Genomic DNA, 22129 nt, shown 5'->3' with positions numbered 1-22129 from the left:
CTTTCTTCAGATGCCAGCCGTTCAAACCATGCCGTGTGTCATCCTCATGCTAACTCTATAATCAGCTCACCTGCGTGCATACTAAAAGTCAGCTACGCTGAGTGAGTTCTAGTTAATTAGGCAACATACAATTTTATTCTCATATATATCTTAACGTATCCGAAGACACACATTTCTACCTTAACCTCGTATAAATATCCATGGGAGGATCATCATGTAATATCTATTAAAAGAACCTTTACCATTACCATACTATATATATTCTCCATAGGAGGAACCCTATATTTTCCATTGAAGAAACCCTATATTTTCCATTGAAGGAACCCTATATTTTCCATTGAAGGAACCCTATATTTTCCATTGAAGGAACACTATATTTTCCATTGAAGGAACACTATATTTTCCATTGAAGGAACACTATATTTTCCATAGAAGGAACCCTATAATTTGATATTCATTATCCATGTAAGGAGCTAATCACTCCCCTCGACGATACGTGCAATATCCGAAGATCGTTCACGTACCGTCAAGCAATCAATCGTATCTGTCACATATACCATACACGACATACACATAAAATTATATCCTTTCATTCATACTTTCTTACTTTCTTTTGTATTAACTTACTTTCATATCTTAAGTTATAAAGAGCATTACGCCCTACATTCCTCGAGTATTATTAGGGCTCGGTACCCTCTTCGTGACCATACCACCATACGTTATCATTTCTTTCTTCTATTATCTCTATCGTATTCATACACATACACATACATAACATTCTTACCTTATACCTAGCTTTACAATCTGACAGTACGTGCAATATCCGAAGATCGTTCACGTACCATCAAGCAATCATTCATATATTTCACATTATCCATACAAGGCATACACTTATCTCTTAGGATAAGTGTATTAACTATCACATTGAGTATGCACACAGCCCCGAAAACATAACACATAAGTGGGGCTAGAAACTCACCTGAACTCTGCTTCTTCCTCTGGTAGCTGCAAGTCCCTTCTTTAACTGTGCTCGGTTGACTGTACAAGTTACACGTATCAATACTCGTCTGATCTAATCGGGTGGTCTAGTATTAGCTTACTTTAACTTATCGCTTTCAATTTATTTCTAATCAACTTGGCTTAGGCGAAGTTAAACCTCAGGCGAACTTGGCTTCAGGCGAAGTTATCCTTAGGCGAACTTGGCTTCAGGCGAAGTTAAACCTTAGGCGAACTTGGCTTCAGGCGAAGTTAAACCTTAGGCGAACTTGGCTTCAGGCGAAGTTAAACCTTAGGCGAACTTGGCTTCAGGCGAAGTTATCCTTAGGCGAACTTGGCTTCAGGCGAAGTTACGCTTGAAGGCGAAGTTCATCAGGCGAACTTAATCTTGCAGGCGAAGTTGTCGCGCTGCTGATCTGTTTGCCCATAACTCCTTCGTTTCTTAGCCAAATAACTCGATTTTGGTACCCACGGAATCGTATGATCAGCGCCTACAAACCCCAACCATCAAATCGGCCTAAAATCGACGTTTTAGGGGTCCGATTTGGGCAGTAAGGTTTCGGGTCCGGTTAACCCGTCAAATCCTAACCATTTTCAGTAATATTAGCTTTGTTGGATTAGTTCTTACCTTACTAACTCAGATCTATCAACAAATCTCGGGTCTCGGCTTCGAATCTTGATCGGTTAGAATGTGTGTGTTTTGAGTGTGTATGGAGTGTGTGTTGGGGAGTTGGTGAGAAATGAAGATATTTTGGGATTTTGGGGGTATTTATATCCCTGAAATCCCATTCTCATTTAACCCATCTCAATTAACCCAAGTCCACAACCCACATCCATTACCCAACACTAGCCCGACCCATACCAACTCCTATTCTATTATTTATTTCCTGATAACCCGAGTAAACTTTCCATCCATTAATAAGTAATATAACTAATATTACCTTAGAAATTTCGGGATGTTACAAGTCTTCCCTCCTTAAAGAGGTTTCGTCCCCGAAACCTAACTTATTCCCTATAAAAGGAAAACTTCTTATATTTACACGCTTTATCGAATCACCTTCGTTTTCTGAGTTACCCTTCTTACTTCCGACTTTGCAGTCATCGAATGGTGGTCATGTGTTTTAGCTATCTACGGTAGCTGTCCATGAAGCCCTCGATGTACCAAGTCTCGTATCGCCTTCCCGAGGAACCTTGTTTTATATAATAACGCTAATCCCTAAAGCGACGCTTTACCCTCACACAACTAATTTTCATAACTAACATGCATTCGGACAATTCGTACCATAATTAATAAAAACCAGTCTAAACTTCAAAATAAAACAACACACATTGGGTCATTAGTAAGTCTAACACAGATTAACAGGATCCAGCTGATACCCTTCATTGCTGCTTGGTCCTTGCAAAGTTTCACTTTTATCCTTTTTCGTGGTAGTAACTAGTCCTTCGGAAGGTTCTCGGACAACGCGTATTCCAAGAGGACGTCCAGTGTGACCTCCCTTTCCAACAAACCTTCTTGCTCCAGCCATTAGTATTCTTAAATGGAAAACACAAACATCATCACTCAAGGAACTATTTAGTACAAGGATAGCAAGGCTAACAGGTAGTAACAGTGGCCAGTTGTGACTAGCTGATCACGTTGCTTTCCGTGTCCTATACACTTCCCTTTATGAGTCTACTTGTGCTGGTTCTACTTAAGCAGTTAGTCAAATCAAACAATCAATTATTCATATCCCTATCGCTCACTCATCTTTTCTTTCTCATTAACATATATCATTTAATCATACACTTTACCTTTGCCGATCTTGCTTGAGCGACACATGGCATTCTTGAACTGGCATCTTCTTTCCTTTCTTACTTAAATCCCATTTTCTGTTCGAGTCTAAGCATGTAGGATGCTTAAATCTCTCGAACTTATGCTCTGATACCAACTTGTAAGGCCCCGAACCCGGTAGCCCTACTTTAGCGTCGGATTTACTCATAAACACAGTTCTTCAAATCAGAGTTTATTAAAAACTTTTCGCGGAATATAAAACATCAATCATTTGTTACAAAACATTAAACCTTTTCTTTGATACCATAACACAAAACTTTATATTTAAAACATCTTTACTTCTTTCTTCAGATGCCAGCCGTTCAAACCATGCCGTGTGTCATCCTCATGCTAACTCTATAATCAGCTCACCTGCGTGCATACTAAAAGTCAGCTACGCTGAGTGAGTTCTAGTTAATCAGGCAACATACAATTTTATTCTCATATATATCTTAACGTATCCGAAGACACACATTTCTACCTTAACCTCGTATAAATATCCATGGGAGGATCATCATGTAATATCTATTAAAAGAACCTTTACCATTACCATACTATATATATTCTCCATAGGAGGAACCCTATATTTTCCATTGAAGAAACCCTATATTTTCCATTGAAGGAACCCTATATTTTCCATTGAAGGAACACTATATTTTCCATTGAAGGAACACTATATTTTCCATTGAAGGAACCCTATATTTTCCATAGAAGGAACACTATATTTTCCATAGAAGGAACCCTATAATTTGATATTCATTATCCATGTAAGGAGCTAATCACTCCCCTCGACGATACGTGCAATATCCGAAGATCGTTCACGTACCGTCAAGCAATCAATCGTATCTGTCACATATACCATACACGACATACACATAAAATTATATCCTTTCATTCATACTTTCTTACTTTCTTTTGTATTAACTTACTTTCATATCTTAAGTTATAAAGAGCATTACGCCCTACATTCCTCGAGTATTATTAGGGCTCGGTACCCTCTTCGTGACCATACCACCATACGTTATCATTTCTTTCTTCTATTATCTCTATCGTATTCATACACATACACATACATAACATTCTTACCTTATACCTAGCTTTACAATCTGACAGTACGTGCAATATCCGAAGATCGTTCACGTACCATCAAGCAATCATTCATATATTTCACATTATCCATACAAGGCATACACTTATCTCTTAGGATAAGTGTATTAACTATCACATTGAGTATGCACACAGCCCCGAAAACATAACACATAAGTGGGGCTAGAAACTCACCTGAACTCTGCTTCTTCCTCTGGTAGCTGCAAGTCCCTTCTTTAACTGTGCTCGGTTGACTGTACAAGTTACACGTATCAATACTCGTCTGATCTAATCGGGTGGTCTAGTATTAGCTTACTTTAACTTATCGCTTTCAATTTATTTCTAATCAACTTGGCTTAGGCGAAGTTAAACCTCAGGCGAACTTGGCTTCAGGCGAAGTTATCCTTAGGCGAACTTGGCTTCAAGCGAAGTTAAACCTTAGGCGAACTTGGCTTCAGGCGAAGTTAAACCTTAGGCGAACTTGGCTTCAGGCGAAGTTAAACCTTAGGCGAACTTGGCTTCAGGCGAAGTTATCCTTAGGCGAACTTGGCTTCAGGCGAAGTTACGCTTGAAGGCGAAGTTCATCAGGCGAACTTAATCTTGCAGGCGAAGTTGTCGCGCTGCTGATCTGTTTGCCCATAACTCCTTCGTTTCTTAGCCAAATAACTCGATTTTGGTACCCACAGAATCGTATGATCAGCGCCTACAAACCCCAACCATCAAATCGGCCTAAAATCGACGTTTTAGGGGTCCGATTTGGGCAGTAAGGTTTCGGGTCCGGTTAACCCGTCAAATCCTAACCATTTTCAGTAATATTAGCTTTGTTGGATTAGTTCTTACCTTACTAACTCAGATCTATCAACAAATCTCGGGTCTCGGCTTCGAATCTTGATCGGTTAGAATGTGTGTGTTTTGAGTGTGTATGGAGTGTGTGTTGGGGAGTTGGTGAGAAATGAAGATATTTTGGGATTTTGGGGGTATTTATATCCCTGAAATCCCATTCTCATTTAACCCATCTCAATTAACCCAAGTCCACAACCCACATCCATTACCCAACACTAGCCCGACCCATACCAACTCCTATTCTATTATTTATTTCCTGATAACCCGAGTAAACTTTCCATCCATTAATAAGTAATATAACTAATATTACCTTAGAAATTTCGGGATGTTACAGGGCCAAAGGAGTTTTATGGCGACAAGGGTGCCATAGCCGCCATAAGATGGCTCGAAGAAATGGAATCAATTGTTATAATAAGCAAATGTACTTTGGAGGAAAAGATTCAGTACATGGCACATATGTTTAAAGGGGAAGCTTTAGAGTGGTGGAACACTCTCTTGATGGCAAAAGAAAGAAGAACCATGTATCTGTTGACGTGGGAAGAATTTAAAGATCTGGTTATGCAGAAGTATTGTCCGATGCATGAGACCGACTTAATCCAAACCAAGTTCCTTAACCGCAAGGTGGTCAGAACTAATCTAAGAGACTACAATACCAAGTTCCAAGAATATTGTAGACTTGTGCCCCAATTGGTAACACCCAAATCGAGCAAGGTAACCCGCTACATATGGGGTTTACCGAGAGAGATACGAGACATGGTGAGGTCTCATCTGCCGCAGACACCCAAAACCGCCATGGAACTGGCTGGTTATTTGATGAATGGTCTAATCCGCAACAAAGAAGAGGACAAGAAGGAATATTCAACGATTGACAAGAAGGGAAAGGGAAATAACCGTTTCAAAGGAAAAGATGTGGATAGGAGGAGGGGTGGCTTCAATTCCAACTACCCGTTGTGCAAGATTTGTAAGAGGCATCATCTGGGACGATGCCGGTTCGCAGTATCTTCATCTGCCATCTTTGATACATGCAAAAAGCCAGGGCATGTTACTGCTGATTGTTGGAAGAACAATATGACTTGCTTCAACTGCAAGGAGATGGGACATCTTAGTTTTGAATGTCCTAAAAAGAATGTTGCTGGAAATGGAGGTACTGGAGGTGCTAGAGGGAGCGGCACCAAGAATGAGGGAAAAAAGGGGAATGCTCGAGTCTTTGTACTTGACACCCAGAAGGCCGCCAACATACCGGAAACCATCACCAGTACGTTCTTAGTTAATAACGTTTATGCGAGAGTTTTATTTGATTCTGGTGTAAATCAAAGTTTTATAGATTATAAGTTTTGTAGTCTATTAAACGAACCTTTAAGGAAATTAAATAAAACTATAAACGTTGAGACGGCCAGTGGTGAGATAGTCAAAATTTCTGAGACTCTAGAAAATAGAAAGATCTTGTTGGCAGGCTACATCATCCCTATACAATTATTGCCCATGACCTTAGCAAGCTTTGATATAGTTCTAGGTATGGACTGGTTATCCAATAACCATGCCCGTATCATTTTCAATAAGAAAACCATAGAACTCCAAGCCCCTGACAAACGAACAATTCAAATCGCGGGCGACAAAGACGCTGGTCATGTTCGCATCATCTCCATGATGAAAGCTAACAAATGCTTAAACCAAGGATGTTTAGCATTTATGGCTTATGTGACGGAAGAATCAAAACCGAAGGAAATCAAAGACGTCCCCATAATATCCGAATTTTCCGACGTCTTTCCAGATGAACTTCTAGGAATTCCACCCAATCGAGAAGTCAAATTCAGAATAGACTTAATGCCTGGAACATATCCAATAGCCAAATCCCCCTATCGTTTTGCTCCAACGGAAATGAAGGAGTTGAAGAAACAGTTGAATGAGTTGTTAGAGAAAGGGTTTATTCGTCCAAGCTCATCACCTTGGGGAGCTCTGATATTATTTGTCAAGAAGAAGGATGGTTCCATGAGGATGTGTATCTACTACAGGGCATTGAACAAAGTAACAATTAAGAATCGATATCCGCTACCTAGAATTGACGACCTATTCTTTCAATTGCAAGGAACGAGTTTCTTTTCGAAAATAGACTTACGTTCTGGATACCATCAGTTGAAAGTTCAAGAAGAAGATATTCCGAAAACGGCGTTTTGGACAAGGTATGGACATTATGAGTTCACCGTAATGCCATTTGGACTCACTAATGCCCCAACCGCTTTCATGGACATGATGAACCGAGTTTGTAAGCCTTATTTAGATAAATTTGTAATCGTACTCATCGACGATATACTTATTTATTCTAAATCGGAAGAAGATCACAAAGTTCATCTTAGGATCTTACTTGAATTACTCCGAAACGAGAGATTGTACGCTAAATTTTCCAAGTGCGAGTTCTGGCTACATGAAGTGCAATTTCTTGGTCACGTTGTTAACGCCAATGGAATTCAATTAGACCCCGCAAAGATCGAAGCAATAGCTAAATGGGAGATTCCTATATCGCCAACCGAGGTTCGAAGCTTCCTAGGTTTGGCTGGATATTATAGAAGATTCATCGAAAATTTCTCCCGTATAGCAGTTCCCTTAACTTCAATAACCCGAAAGAATGTTAAGTATGAATGGGAAACCAAACAACAAGAAACATTTGACTTAATTAAACAAAAGCTTACAAATGCACCTATACTGGCTTTGCAGAAGGTACAGAGGATTTCGTTGTATTTAGTGACGCATCTCATTCAGGTTTGGGTTGCGTACTAATGCAAAGAAAGAAAGTAATAGCTTATGCTTCTCGTCAATTGAAAGTACACGAAAAGAATTATACGACTCACGATCTAGAGTTAGGTGCCATAATTTTTGCCTCAAAGTTATGGAGACACTATCTCTATGGAGTCAAGTTTATCGTGTACACTGATCATAAAAAGCTTAAAACACATCTTTGATCAGAAGGAACTTAACATGCGTCAAAGAAGATGGATGGAAACCTTAAACGATTACGACTATGAAATCGTCTATCATGAAGGAAAAGCAAATGTGGTAGCTGACGCATTGAGTCGGAAGGAATATGAGAAACCCAAAAGAGTTCGAGCCTTGAGGTTAGAACTACAAATAGATTTAATCGAACAAATCAAGAAAGCTCAGAAGCAAGAAATTGAAGAAAATCATATCTCCGAAGAAAAGCGTAACTGCACCATTGATTCTATAGTAAAAGGAGACGATGACATACTCAGACTTGGGAATAGAATCTGGGTACCAATTGTTGGTGATTTACGTGAAAAGATCATGAGTGAAGCTCATAAATCAAAATATATGATGCATCTCGGAGTGATGAGATGTATCAGAATCTTAAGCCAAACTACTAGTGGAATGGGATGAAGAGAAATATTGCTTTATATGTTGCTAAGTGCTTAACATGTTTACAAGTCAAGGCTGAGCATCAAAAGCCTTCAGGTTTGCTTCAACAACCTGAACTTCCTGTATGGAAATGGGAGATGATAACAATGGATTTCATTACGAGACTCCCTAAGACTACCCAACAACACAATGCTATTTGGGTCATCATTGATAGGTTAACTAAATCCGCTCATTTCTTACCTATCAATGAATCTTATTCTATGGATAAATTGGCACGGATTTACGTAAACAACATCGTAGCATTACACGGTGTGCCATTATCTATCATATCCGATCGAGACAATAGATTTACGTCTCATTTCTGGAATAGTTTCCAAAAAGCGTTAGGAACTCAGTTGAATCTTAGCACTGCTTATCATCCTCAAACCGATGGGCAGAGCGAAAGAACAATTCAAACGCTTGAGGACATGCTCCAAGCTTGTGTGATCGATTTAGGCGGATGTTGGGATGATCATCTTCCTCTGATGGAATTCTCGTATAACATCAGTTATCACACAAGTATTCAGGCTGCACCATTTGAAGCTTTGTATGGACGAAAATGTAGAACGCCTGTATGTTGGTCCGAAACAGGAGATAATCAAATATCCGGACCTGAAATCGTCCAAGAAACGACGGATAAAGTGTTGCAAATCCGTGAACGACTTAGGACGACAAGAGATTGACAAAAGAGTTATGCAGACGTCTGTCGTAAGCCGTTGGAATTTCAAGTAGGTGATAAAGTTTTACTTTAAGTATCACCATGGAAAGGAGTTGTACGATTCGGCAAGAAAGAAAAGTTAAGTCCACGTTTCGTAGGACCATTTGAAGTGCTAGAACGAAACGGTACTGTTACTTATCGCTTACGATTTCCAGAAGAGATGAAAGGAATACACGATGTATTTCATGTCTCTAACTTACGTAAATGTCTGGCTGACGAAACTTTAGCCATGCCCTTAAAGGATGTCGAAGTCAATGAAAATCTAAAATTTGTAGAACAACCTCTACAAGTTGAAGATTTCCAAGTCAAGCAACTTAAACGTCGAAGGCTAAAATTAGTCAAGATAAGATGGAACTCTCGAAGAGGACCCAAGTTTACTTGGGAGCTAGAATCGGAGATGAGAAGAAAGTACCCACATCTATTCTAGCGAATCTCGAGGACGAGATTCATTCTAAGGTGGGGAGGATGTAACATCACGAAAATTTTGGTCCAAATTTGACAAACTAATGAAACTTAAGGAATAAATATATTCATGGTATAAATAATGGATAAAATAAGACAAAGAATGAAAGTAGCTTATGTTAAGAAAATAAGAAAGGAAGACTCCATCCCACATTGGAAGGAGAAAGAAAAAGAAAGCACTTTATAAGGAGGGAACTTTCCATCATAGTGTTCTTAAGTGGCTAACCATTCTCTCTAGTCCTAGCGGAGGGTGCAAAGCACCCGACGCGCACAGGCACGGGCTCGGGTGAAGGGCGATGGGCGCAATGTAGCGCTTTGATGGCGCACTTTGCACTTCGCACGCTCGGACTAAAAATGAACAGAATTAAAGTTTTGCATATTCGCGATACGCGAAGAATCTGAGTTGCATCTTCGCGAGTGGTGACCCGCGGAGTGGTGGCCTGAAGGAAGTCAGTTGTGACCAACGTGGCCGTGACCAACGAGGACTCGGAGTGGTGGCCCACAGAGTGGTGTCCTAGAGTGAGCCAGTTGTGACCAAAGTGGCCATGACCAACGAGGACGTTGGCCCTTAAGGAGGGTGTATTGTTATGGACTGAAATCATTGCAAGGTATGGGACTTGTCCCACATCGGTTGTATGGGCAACTGATGTGGGGTTTATAAGCCAAATGGGTTCCCTCACCTATCAGACTAGTCTTTTGGGTTGAGTTCTTCTGTTTGGCTTGTAACATTGCAGGACACGCGGCAGATCGTAGTGACACGTGGCAAGCCTGTTGTTACCTCTCGAAATATATGAAAATTGCATCGACTCCACCAGCACCGATACTCCAACCATGCACACACTATCAATTAGACCAAGCATTATACCAAATCAATAAACCATTATGAACATCAATAATGATTAAAAAAATAGTCCCAAAAATATTTAACTATAAAGATTAAAGATTGTTCTTTTGTTCATTAAGATCTAAAAGCAAATCATCATTTTTCTTAATGCAACTCTAGAAAAATTTACCACCAAATCCACCTACCTGCAGTTTTCGATTATCAGTTGTTGCGGTTATTGGCAAAATTTAGTTGTACACAATAATATATTATAATATAATATAAATAACAAGTTCATCAAACCGTTTAAAAAAATTACTCCTGGATATGTGACACTTATTTCCAGGTAACATTCTATTAATTCTGTCTTACTACATTTAGAATTCATTGGTTATCTATTTTCCAACTTTTTTGTAATATACTTTACTAGGTTAGATCCCGTGTTACATACGAACGGAAAATATATAAAATTTCATATATATATATATGTATGTGTATGTGTGTTATATACATTTTAACGAATTGTTAACGTCAGATAATCTAGCATTATTTTTATTATAAGGTATTACATTATTATTTTAATTAAAAGAACCCTACATACAAAGACAAATAGAGAAAAATAACAATTTAAAACATAATTCTAAGTTATGCCATATATTTCTAACTTATACCATGAAACAAAAAAGATATATTAGTTAAAACTTCATCATCTACTAAGGTCATATGTTGTAAATTATAAAGCGTAAACATGTAGATGTTGTTACAAAAGTTGTGCGTTATAAAAACTATTTTTATTGAAATTATAAAACATTTAAATACACCACATAAAAAATGCTAAAAATATGAATATAAAAATGAGATATAATTATAATTTTATTAAATCGCGTGTTTAATAAAGCAACAATATAATTCAAACCTCATGACTTAAACCACTATTTCAATCCAAACATCCAGTCCAAACGTTCATAAATAATTTCTCAAAATCCAAAAAAAATAAATAAATAAAACAACAAAGTCTCAAAATGTACAAAAAATAACAATGAAAACATTTAAATGTCTTTATTACTCAATAAATGATGATTATAACAATTTATTTTGAAACTTTCTTCAACTTAAGAGTTAATGTTTAAAATTAATGTTCAAATTAACATGTGGAAATTATATAAATGAAAAATTGATGAGTTAGAAGCCTATGTAGACATACTGGTTGAATAACATATGAAAACCTTGTATTGCTTTAATAGTATAGTAAGACTGTGTTCTACGATTAGAATTGGTGCAAAACAATAATTAGAATTGGTGCAAAACAATTATCTTAATATTTACTTTTTAACTTTTTTTAACAATTATTTTAATATTCAAGCGGTGCCTCCGTTATTTCTTTTTTAAAAACATTTTTTTTATATGATGCATTGTTTCCTCACAAATAAATGTTCAAATTAATAAAATCTTCACTCGAACCGACACACCCTTTGCATATTAAACGGTTACTTCCCATTTGAAAGTTGCATATCAAACAGTTGTGTCGTTCCGAAAGGGTGCCATTATCCTATATATATGGCAATCATCCCTCATTGTTTTAAAGCGTTCTCGGTTTCCCATTTTTATTTTTCTTTCTTCTTACTTGGTTTGGTTCTCAGTTTAAACTTCTATTCAATCAACGGTTTACATATCGATGTTTGTTAACGGTTTACAGTACAAATCGATGGTTGTTAAGATAAAATAATGTTTTGATTTTGCTATCAGCCTTTATGCTTTCTATCATCATCTATGAATGTTTGAAGATTTTGAAGAAATTGGAAATTCCAATTTAAATTGTTCTAACCCAACGCTCTATCATCATCATCCACGTTTATCCTTTTGGATTTATTACATTAGTTGCATCAAATATGACACAAGTTAGTTGAATCATTTTTTTTAGAAAAATTCAAAGATGATTAGATTTTTCAATAAAACTAACTGCATGCTATTCAGTTTACCTCAAAAATAATTTTCCTTTTTTGTATTAACTTTTGGGTCAATATATATAATTTGTTTGATTTTAGCATAGTTTGTTTGATCACATAAAATCTGTCAAAATTTACGGTTTTTTTAGTTATCACAAAATAAAAAAAAATTATGTTTGCGACCAAACACAAAAATTATAAGGACACGTTACAACCTTTTGCTATTCCACGTTTATCCTTTGAGAATTCTAATTCTTACCGTGATAAATTAAATAAAATAAAATTGAATCAAGTATATATCATGCGCATAACTAAATTTTAAATGATATTTCAAGACACCAATTAAATCTTTACTCAACCGTTGTGTCGTTTTTCCATAGCCACTAACCGTCTTTCAACCGTAATAACCGTCACTCCATTCAAACCTATAAATACATCGCCGTATCCTAGCATCCTCCTGATCAACCAATCTTCTCCAATATAATTACAGCCTATAACACACACATTGCATTCAATCCTTACAATGGTGGCCGGTGGCGAACACATCCACTTCATGCGTCATCTTCAGCGCCGCCCCTGTACCGGATGCTGGCCAGGTATGAGATACCGGGAGCGCAGGCCAAGTCTGGCTCTGAACGGGCACCGAAGCATTACAAGAACCCGGGCCTTAACCAGTCCGGCACTCGGAGGATGACGAGGGCTTCTGTTTTGTTTTGTTGTGCGTTGTCGTATACGAGAAACGTTACAACCCGCTTCTGTGTGTTGTCAAAGACAAAAAATAATAGGGAAAATTCCTAAAATAAGCATTTATGAAAACCAATTTCTAGTTTTAGGTACTATTTGTAAAAAAATTTCAGAAATAGGTATTATAAACTAGTCGTGACGAGTAGTTTTTAGAAACCAATTAGAACTTGTCACGTGTCCTTAAACTAGCCGTAACGAGGACGTTCACTAATCATTTACTCGTCATGACTAAATAAGTTTCATGCCTCGTAATTAACGCCCACGAGTAATTTATAAGTCCTTTAGTCGCGACGACTAGTTTACCCGGTTTACATTCCATACACGAGTAAAGGACTTATGAATTACCCGTGGGCGTTGATTACGAGGCATGAAACTTATTTAGTCGTGACGAGTAAATGATTAGTGAACGTGCTCGTTATGGTTAATTTAAGGACACGTGACAAGTTCTAATTGGTTTCTACAAACTACTCGTCACGACTAGTTTATAATATCTATTTTTGGATTTTTTTGCAAATGGTATCTAAAACTAGAAATTTGTTTTCATGAATACTTATTTTTGGAAATTTTCCCGAATATACATGCATAAATAATTTTTATTAAATCATTGCAATCTTTTACATTTCACGAATAAAATCACATTACTTCACGTTAAAATCAAAAGAAGATCAGGAAAATAAACAACCAAAGAAATCCAAACACAATCACAAGCCAATATTATAGACACGATCATCCGAAAAGCCACCACCACATTGATCCGTTACCCGTAAAGAGCCGCTACGTATATGAGTTGAGTCACTGAAAGGATAATCGTGAATGCCTCCATGGTTCTCTGCATAACAAAAATAAACATGTAACTAGTTATACCAAACAACAATATTTAACCACATTTTATATCATACTTTCACAATTATAATTAATTAAACAACTTACCAGGCGAACGTTTCTTCCCTCGAGGTCGATTTCCTTCCATGCAAATCCCATAGCAAGGACGGTAAGAGCCCATGCGATTAGAGCCGATGATGCTGCGGCAGACCTGCTAGTGGACTCCCAAACACGAGAATGATCGAATCCAGCTAAAATCGACGCAATACCAACAACACCAGCGATCAAAGTAAACGTTACAAAGAACCCTGTGGCTGCATTCCCCATAGGGAAATAAATTGGTGAAAAATGAGCAGGTAAATGCAAGGTCGGACCTGGTTGAACATATATAGATTACAAAACATTAGTAACATATTTAGTACATGTACCGGGAGGACATGTAAAAGAGCATTTATGATTTATGTGTGTACCGATGATGAAACCATGATCGATGGCACGGTTCATTGCCCAACCGCCGATGCCTAGAAGAATGGCATACATACAAAAGTTCAAGACAAGGAGAAGTGGCACTACCGATCTCATTTGCTCGCTAGCCATTTCGATTTGGTTTAAGCGAGATCGTGTGTAGAATGTTGGTGTGATTTATGTTAAGGTTGAGGGTGAATCATGTTCTTATAGATTGTTTAAGTTTATTTAATAATGTTTTGGTTCTTTGCTTGTTAAGGATATCTACTTGTGGCAGAGGGTTTTGTTCAGTTGTAAAGATGATGGCATATTCTTTGGTTAAAGTTTTTGCTCAGACTATTTTTATGTTAAATCAGTGTGGAATGATTGGAAAAGGTTATAAAGGAAGTTTTGGTTTTCATTTTTCATATCATGCACTTTTACTTTCTAGTAAAATATTAGTCGAATAATTTGATAAACTAAAGAAAAGCAAAAGGTTTATAAAAAACTTTTACCAACAGTGAAAATATGTAAATATTGATAAGTATGTAAACATATGTTCAATATATAGGGGGTGTTTGGGATTCCTTATTTTACCTTTTTATAGGCATAGCTTATAACTTATATGTTATAAGTTATAAGATGTTTAGGAAAATTATGTTTTGTGAATGTATAAAACATAAGTTATAACTTTGTAACATATAACTTATGACTTAAATAAGTCATAAGGAGGTAAAATAAGGAATCCCAAACACCCACGTAGAGGTTGTATATTTGATAGCCGTAGTCCTCCTGCCATCTGCATTCACTTTGAAGATACTAAATTCGAGTTTAAGTTAAATAGACAATCAATTTACCGGTTTAGCCCGGGTTTGATTGGTTCAACCTGTTCTTATTGGATCATTGCTTTGTCCAATTTTGGTTAACTAAATTTAACCACAGTGGTGAGCTTTGGCTAGTCGCAAGAGTGACTGAAGTCACGAACTTAATACTTCGGAGGTGACCGTACTCAAAATACCTATAAAAATTTCCGTTCCAAATTGTATATATTTACCCTACGAAGCGGAAAAACGGTGATGACCGGGATCATCACGGTCCCCATTATACTTCGCCCCTGTTTAACCAACCAATTTAATCAAGTTTTAGAACATTGCAATTGGACCAATTTGATTAGATTAGAAAAATTACTTTGTGAAAGCACTTTCTAATTAAGTTGTGTAACAAAATATTGCCAACTAATAAACAGCATTTTACTTTAATGAAAAAAAAACACCTTGGTTAATCAAATTTAATCGACCAATTTGATTTCTAATTAAATTGATTTGACTATGTTCAGTGGTGGATCCAAGAAATCTTTTCATATGGGGCAATACAGGGTCTTAACATTTATTTTAAGGGGAACGATCGGGATTTTCAAATACAAATAACACTAAAAAATGTCACCTCAACTCTATAAATCAATTCGGCCGGTTTCGAGAGAAAGGTTTAGAAAAAAAGGAAAAAACAAACCAAACCGGTTGGGTGGGAGTGGGATCAGTTGGGTTGGTCGAAAGAAATTTTCTTTTTTCTAATTAAGAAACAATAACCAAAATGTCTATTTGAACGGTCAATGTTGACAAAATGTCAATTTGATAAACCAATTCCCAAAATGTTCACTTTAAAACCCGTCGACCTAATCACTTTTTAATCATTACCTGACAAGATTTTTACCCAATCAGATCATGTCACGTGTCATAAAACCGTCTAGTTATTTAATTTTTTAAATCTTCATAACCGACAAGCTTATTTAGGTGTCCGACGAGATTATTCTGGCTTTCGACAAGACTTATTCTGGCTTCTGACTAGATTGTTCAGACATTCAGCTCTAAAAATCTCGTTGAATAATGATTTAAAATTGATTGCGTCAGACAAGTTTTAAGGTGAACATTACGAGAATTGGCCGGTTAAATGAAAATTTTGTATAACGTTGGTTATTTTCCCTCTAATTAAACCCAACACAGCAGTGCATCAAGTTTCAAATCTCTGCAACTAATTCACAATCAACACAGCAGGATTCACATAAGCAAAATACATAATGATTAGGAAACTCAAAATTTCACAAGCATCATTTGATATCTTATTACACACCAAGCTCACTAATTCTGTAAACCAAAGTACTCTTGCATCCAATCACATAATAACATTGGATCATCCTTATAACCATAAAGATAATAATAAATCCTATACCTTTACAAGCAAATGCACCTACCCAGATGTATATACCTGTACTAAAATGATTCAAGATTATGTAAAGAACAATCGGCCCGATGACGCCTTGAAGCTGTTCGACGAAATGCCTGTTAGAGATACAGTTACCTGGAATTCAATGATTAAAGGGTGTATTGATTGTGGGAATCTGGAGGTTGCCTTTAAGTTGTTCGATGAAATGCCTGACCGAAATGTGGTGTCGTGGACGACGATGATGAGCGGGTTGTTGATGCACGGGCGGACCGAAGTCGCTGAACAATTGTTTACGGAGATGCCGGTGAAGGATGAAGCGGCGTGGAACTCGATGATTCATGGGTGTTTTGTTAATGGGAAAGTTGAAGAAGCTGTGAGATTGTTTTGTGAGATGCCAACTAGGAGTGTGATTTCGTGGACCTCGATGATTAGTGGACTTGATCGGAGCGGAAAGAGTGACGAGGCGTTGTTTCTTTTTAAGCAGATGATGCTGTCTGGTGTTCGGCCTAGTTCGATGACGTTTTCGTCTGTAATAACAGCTTGTGCAAATGTAAAAGATTTACGTTTAGGTTTTGTGATTCATGGCCATGCAGTGAAGCTTGGTTACCTCTCGGATACATACATTTCAGCTCCGTTAATTACATTCTATGCACATTGCAAGGATATTAATAGTTTTTCCAAAGTCTTTCATGAGAAGAGACATGTATCTGTGGTCGTGTGGACGTCTCTCTTAACCGGATACAGTTTAAATTGCAAACACGAAAATGCATTAGAAGTATTCTCTAATATGTTTAGATCAAATGTTATTCCTAACCAATCTTCATTTACCAGTGCCTTAAATTCATGTTGTGAGTTGGAGGCTTTGGATAGAGGGAAAGAGATAAATGGAGCAGCTGTTAAATTAGGGCTCGAAACCGATGTGTTTGTAGGAAACTCTCTTATTGTATTGTATACCAAATGCGGGAATATAAACGAGGGGTTGTTTTTATTCAAGGTAATAGCTGAAAAGAACATTGTTTCATGGAATTCAATGATTGTTGGGTGTGCCCAACACGGTTATGGCAAGTGGGCGTTAATCCTTTTTAACCAAATGATACGCAAAAAGGTGTCACCTGATGATATAACGTTTACCGGACTACTGTCTGCATGTAGCCGTTCCGGGATGTTAAACAAAGGAAAATGCATTTTTGAGTTCTTATTAAGTTATAAGTCCGTGAAAGTGAAGCTTGAGCATTATGCATGTATGGTGGATATCTTAGGGCGTAACGGAAGGTTAAACGAAGCTGTAAAGTTGATTCAAAGCATGCCAATGGAACCGAATACATCTATCTGGCTAGCTTTGTTAAGCGCGTGTAAAACACATTCAAATTTAAAACTGGCTGAAACAGCTGCAGAAGCCATTTTCAAAATAGATCCAAATTGCAGTGCCGGTTACACACTCTTATCTAATCTATATGCTATTGCTGGTAGATGGAATGATGTTTCAAAGATTCGTGGGCTGATGAAAAACAAAGGGATTACAAAAGAACGGGGACTCAGTTGGGTCAATTTGAAGGGACTAAGGCATGAATTTGTTTCTGGAGATAAATCTCACCCTATGACAACTGAAATATATGCAAAACTTGAGTGGATAGGTGAAAAACTGAAGGGATTTGGATATGTTCCTGATCAAATGTTTGCTTTACATGATGTTGAAGATGAGCAAAAGGAAAGATTATTATTGTATCATAGTGAGAGGCTTGCTATCTGTTTTGCGTTGATCTGCAGTGTTGAAGGAAGTACTATAACAGTGATGAAGAATCTTCGTGTATGTGGAGATTGTCATTCGGTTATTAAACTTATAGCAAAAATTGTTGAACGTGAGATTGTTGTAAGAGATTGTAGCCGTTTTCATCACTTTAAAGACGGATTTTGTTCTTGTGGTGATTATTGGTGATGTCGGTTCATGTGTTTCATCACGATTTCATGGGGACGAAATCGTTTTATGAGGGAGATGAAATGAAGAATCTTCAGTCTTCAAGTATGCATGGCTTTTAGATTTTTCCCAAAAACTGGATTATATCATTATTAGACAGAATATGTTTAGTCATAAGGGATCTGAATATGTAGAGTCAAGGGATATGGATGGTCTGTAGGTTTCAGTTGTAATCCCTTTATATATCCCTATATTCATCTTGTACATAGACATTCAAATACAATATACAATTACCAAGTTTTACTTGGTATCAGAGCCTAGTCTCTCTGCCGCCACCGTCGACACAACAGTCCGGCTCATCTTGTTTTCTGACACAGCCAAACAATGGCTCTCCTTGCTGCGTTTACCACAACTGAGAAAACAGCCCATAATTCTCATAAGTTTGGTTTCACCTTATCACCAACAAACTATGGCTATTGGAAGACCATGATCCAACCCTTTTTGGTTACCAATAATCTGTTTGGTTATGTGGACGGAACCATACCGTGTCCACCAGAAAATATAGGTTCTGCCACTAGTTCTGGAAAAGACAAAGATGAACCAACTTCCAATCCAAACCCTAATTTCTCGACATGGACTGCCAGTGATGCCCATGTTCGGATGCTGATCATATATACCATCTCTGAGGCGTCCTTCCAGCATGTTCAGGGACGTACTTCACGAGATCTGTGGCTCTCTCTTGAACGTGCGTATGCGCCTCATACTTCCTCAAGAGAATTTACTCTTAAAACACAACTGCTTAAGATCCAGATGCAAGGTGATGAAACTTCCTCAGCCTATCTCACCCGAGCTCAGGGATATGCAGATGCTTTGGCCAATATTGGAGAACCTGTGAAAGAAAAGGATCTTGTCCTGCTTGTGATATCAGGACTTCGAGAAGAATACAACAGTTTCAAAACAACTATTCTGACTCGTCAATTTCCAACTGCATTTACCGAACTTCATGGTCTTTTATCTGACCATGATCACATGGTCAAGAAATCCCTACCTGATATCTCTCCTGCTCAGGCGTTCACTGCTGTTACAAACAACCATGAATCTGCTGCCTCCTCCACTAGTCTCTCACTCTCAACCAGCACTTCAACAATTACAACAACTAGTTGGTCAGCTTGGCCTTACACTACAACCCGCAACTCAGCAGGTTTCAACTCTAATAGGTCTGGTGGAAATAGGGGTCGTGGTCAATACAATCGTCGCGGTAGGGGTAATTACAACACCAGCCGTAACCAGGGAGGAGGAAATCGTAGCCAGTTCTCTTGGGCTTCAAACCAAAACACCGTTTATGGTACATGTACCAGGTGTGGTATTGCTCATGTTCCTTCACTATGCCCCAACCGTGACCCTGCCACACTAAGGGGAAGACAACCTTCAGCCAACTTTGCTGATTACCGCTCACAAGCATCATCCTCTTGGCTTCCTGACACGGGTTCCACCAATCATGTTGCACCAGATCTCTCCGACTTTGATGGTGCACAACCGTATCACGGCGAAGACAATCTTCATGTTGGCAATGGTAAGGGGTTACCCATTCTACATATTGGTTCCTCTCGTTTTTACTCACCAACCAAAACTTTTTCTCTCACAAATATTCTTCATGTTCCCGAAATTAAACAAAAACTTCTTTCGGTTCAAAAATTCTGCCATGATAATAATGTGTTTTTTGAATTTCACTCTACTTTTTTTGCTGTGAAGGACATATTTACACGCACCACCCTCCTCACGGGCCCAAGTAATGGTGGGCTATACTCCTTTTGTCTTCCTAGGGTTGAGCATGTTCACAAAGTTGCCTTTTCAACCACACGTGCTTCCTCCACCACATGGCATCAAAGACTTGGTCATCCACATAAAGACCTTTTACAATTTATGCTTTCTAAGTACTGTTTACCTCTTTCTAATAAGAGTTTTGTTTCTTTTTGTAATTCATGTCCAGTTAGAAAATCTTCCAAACTTCATCTGTCACCATCTACTTATAAAAGCAATGGTATTTTGGATTTAGTTTTTTGTGATGTGTGGGGACCTGCTCCCGTTACCTCTTCTGATGGGCATCATTATTTTTTATTGTGTGCTGATCATTTTTCCCGGTTTATATGGATTTTCCCGTTAAAACTTAAATCTGATGTGTATGCCACCTTTAAATGTTTTCTAGCGATGGTTGAACGGCAATTCCACACTAAATTAAAATCCGTTCAAACCGATTGGGGAGGAGAATTTTGGAATCTTTCACAGTTTTTCTCCTGTCTCGGTATCATCCATCGATTATCTTGTCCACATACGAGTGAACAAAACGGTTTTGTAGAGCGTCGTCATCGACATGTGGTTGAAACCGGTTTAACCTTACTTGCCCAATCAAATGTTCCACAACGTTTTTGGCATTATGCTTTCGACACCGCTGTTTACTTAATTAATCGAATGCCATCCCGTACAAACTCAAACACCTCTCCTTTTGAACAAGTGTTCAATCATAAACCTGGTTTCTCTTTCCTTCGGGTTTTTGGGTGTCAATGTTACCCTCATCTTCGTCCTTACAACAAACACAAAATGGATTTCCGCTCCACATCTTGTGTGTTTCTTGGGTATAGCACCTCTCATCATGGCTATAGATGCTTTGATCCTACTTCTGATCGCATCTACGTCGCTCGCCACGTCCTGTTTTTCATGCACGTACCAAACATGTGGAAGCTGATTTCCATTTTGTTCGAGAAAATGTAGCACAAGGGAAACTCTCAGTTTAGTTTATTTCTACACATGATCAAATCGCTGATGTATTCACAAAGCCGCTGCCTTCACAAAGATTTCTTCAAGCTACAGGTCGCTTCCCGGCCTTAGCTTGCGGGGGAATATTAGACAGAATATGTTTAGTCATAAGGGATCTGAATATGTAGAGTCAAGGGATATGGATGGTCTATAGGTTTCAGTTGTAATCCCTTTATATATCCCTATATTCATCTTGTACATAGACATTCAAATACAATATACAATTACCAAGTTTTACTATCATCAACAAAGTGAAATCTAGTGATTACATTTTCACCTTTTTGTGCAGTTCTTGGGGGGAAAATAGAAAGGATTTTGCAATCTTACTACACAGACAAAGAGACCTGTGCTTATAGTCTTATACAAAAGCTCAAAAACTCTGGGACACAATCAGATGCGCTACAAGCCGGTAATGTCTTTGTATCTGTCAACTGTTTTTAATCTGCTTCTTCGTAAACAAGTACGGATAACAACTGGGAGGGTCGAATGAGATGAGTAATGGGTCAAAATGACCCGTAAAGAAAATAAAGCTGACATTGCTCCAACAGAGGTTCATACCTATTTTCTAATGCGAGTTTCAGTCGTTAGCAGCAACATTAGAACTTAATTGGCCAACATATTGGACATATAAAAGCACACAATATGGAGTCAGCGATTGCAGAAACTCTATAATTTAAAACACAAAAAGAAAAGACACTAGTTTTGATAATTAGTTGGAAATTTGCACCATTTTAAAAGAAAATCGGGAAGTGCATTGGTAAATTTTCTAACAATTAAGGTTGATTAATGTAATGGGCTTTGTTTTTTATTTTAGTCCAGTAAAATAATGGGCTCTGGCCCACGTGATGTTTGAGTTTGCACGTTTTATTTGTGTTTGTTTTATGTTAGGTTTTGATAGAGTCTACATGGTTGTCCTGGTTTGTAGGAGATCATGGCTAAGTTAGTGGTGAACGTTATGAGTCTATTACGATTGTTTATGTTTCCCAACTATATATATATAGCTGTAGTTGTTGATGAATAAAATACCAGAAATCTTTGAGTGATTTAAACTTTGATATACACTTTTACAAGTGGTATC

The 22129-nt window shown here is 37.8% G+C and overlaps 1 protein-coding gene and 1 pseudogene across 1 annotated transcript; one reads left to right on the top strand and one right to left on the bottom strand.

Annotated features, from left to right (window-relative positions):
- Positions 1-13537: 13537 nt before the first annotated feature.
- Positions 13538-14287, bottom strand: LOC143550667 (membrane protein PM19L-like). Its single transcript, XM_077041276.1, has 3 exons — positions 14129-14287; positions 13767-14032; positions 13538-13665 (listed from the first exon to the last, which is right to left on the bottom strand). The coding sequence occupies exons 1-3, from the start codon at positions 14253-14255 to the stop codon at positions 13594-13596; spliced, it is 465 nt and encodes a 154-aa protein (XP_076897391.1). The 5' UTR covers positions 14256-14287; the 3' UTR covers positions 13538-13593.
- Positions 14288-16176: 1889 nt separating this feature from the next.
- On the top strand, positions 16177-18283 carry LOC143550666 (pentatricopeptide repeat-containing protein At5g46460, mitochondrial pseudogene; annotated as a pseudogene).
- Positions 18284-22129: the final 3846 nt, after the last annotated feature.

Source organism: Bidens hawaiensis, unplaced genomic scaffold (assembly GCF_021521415.1).
Source record: "Bidens hawaiensis isolate Kalapana, Puna unplaced genomic scaffold, B.hawaiensis_p1.1 tig00016125_1, whole genome shotgun sequence".
NCBI lineage: Eukaryota > Viridiplantae > Streptophyta > Magnoliopsida > Asterales > Asteraceae > Bidens > Bidens hawaiensis.
The sequence above is the reverse complement of the archived record's forward strand: the minus strand, read 5'-3'. Positions and strand labels throughout refer to the sequence as shown.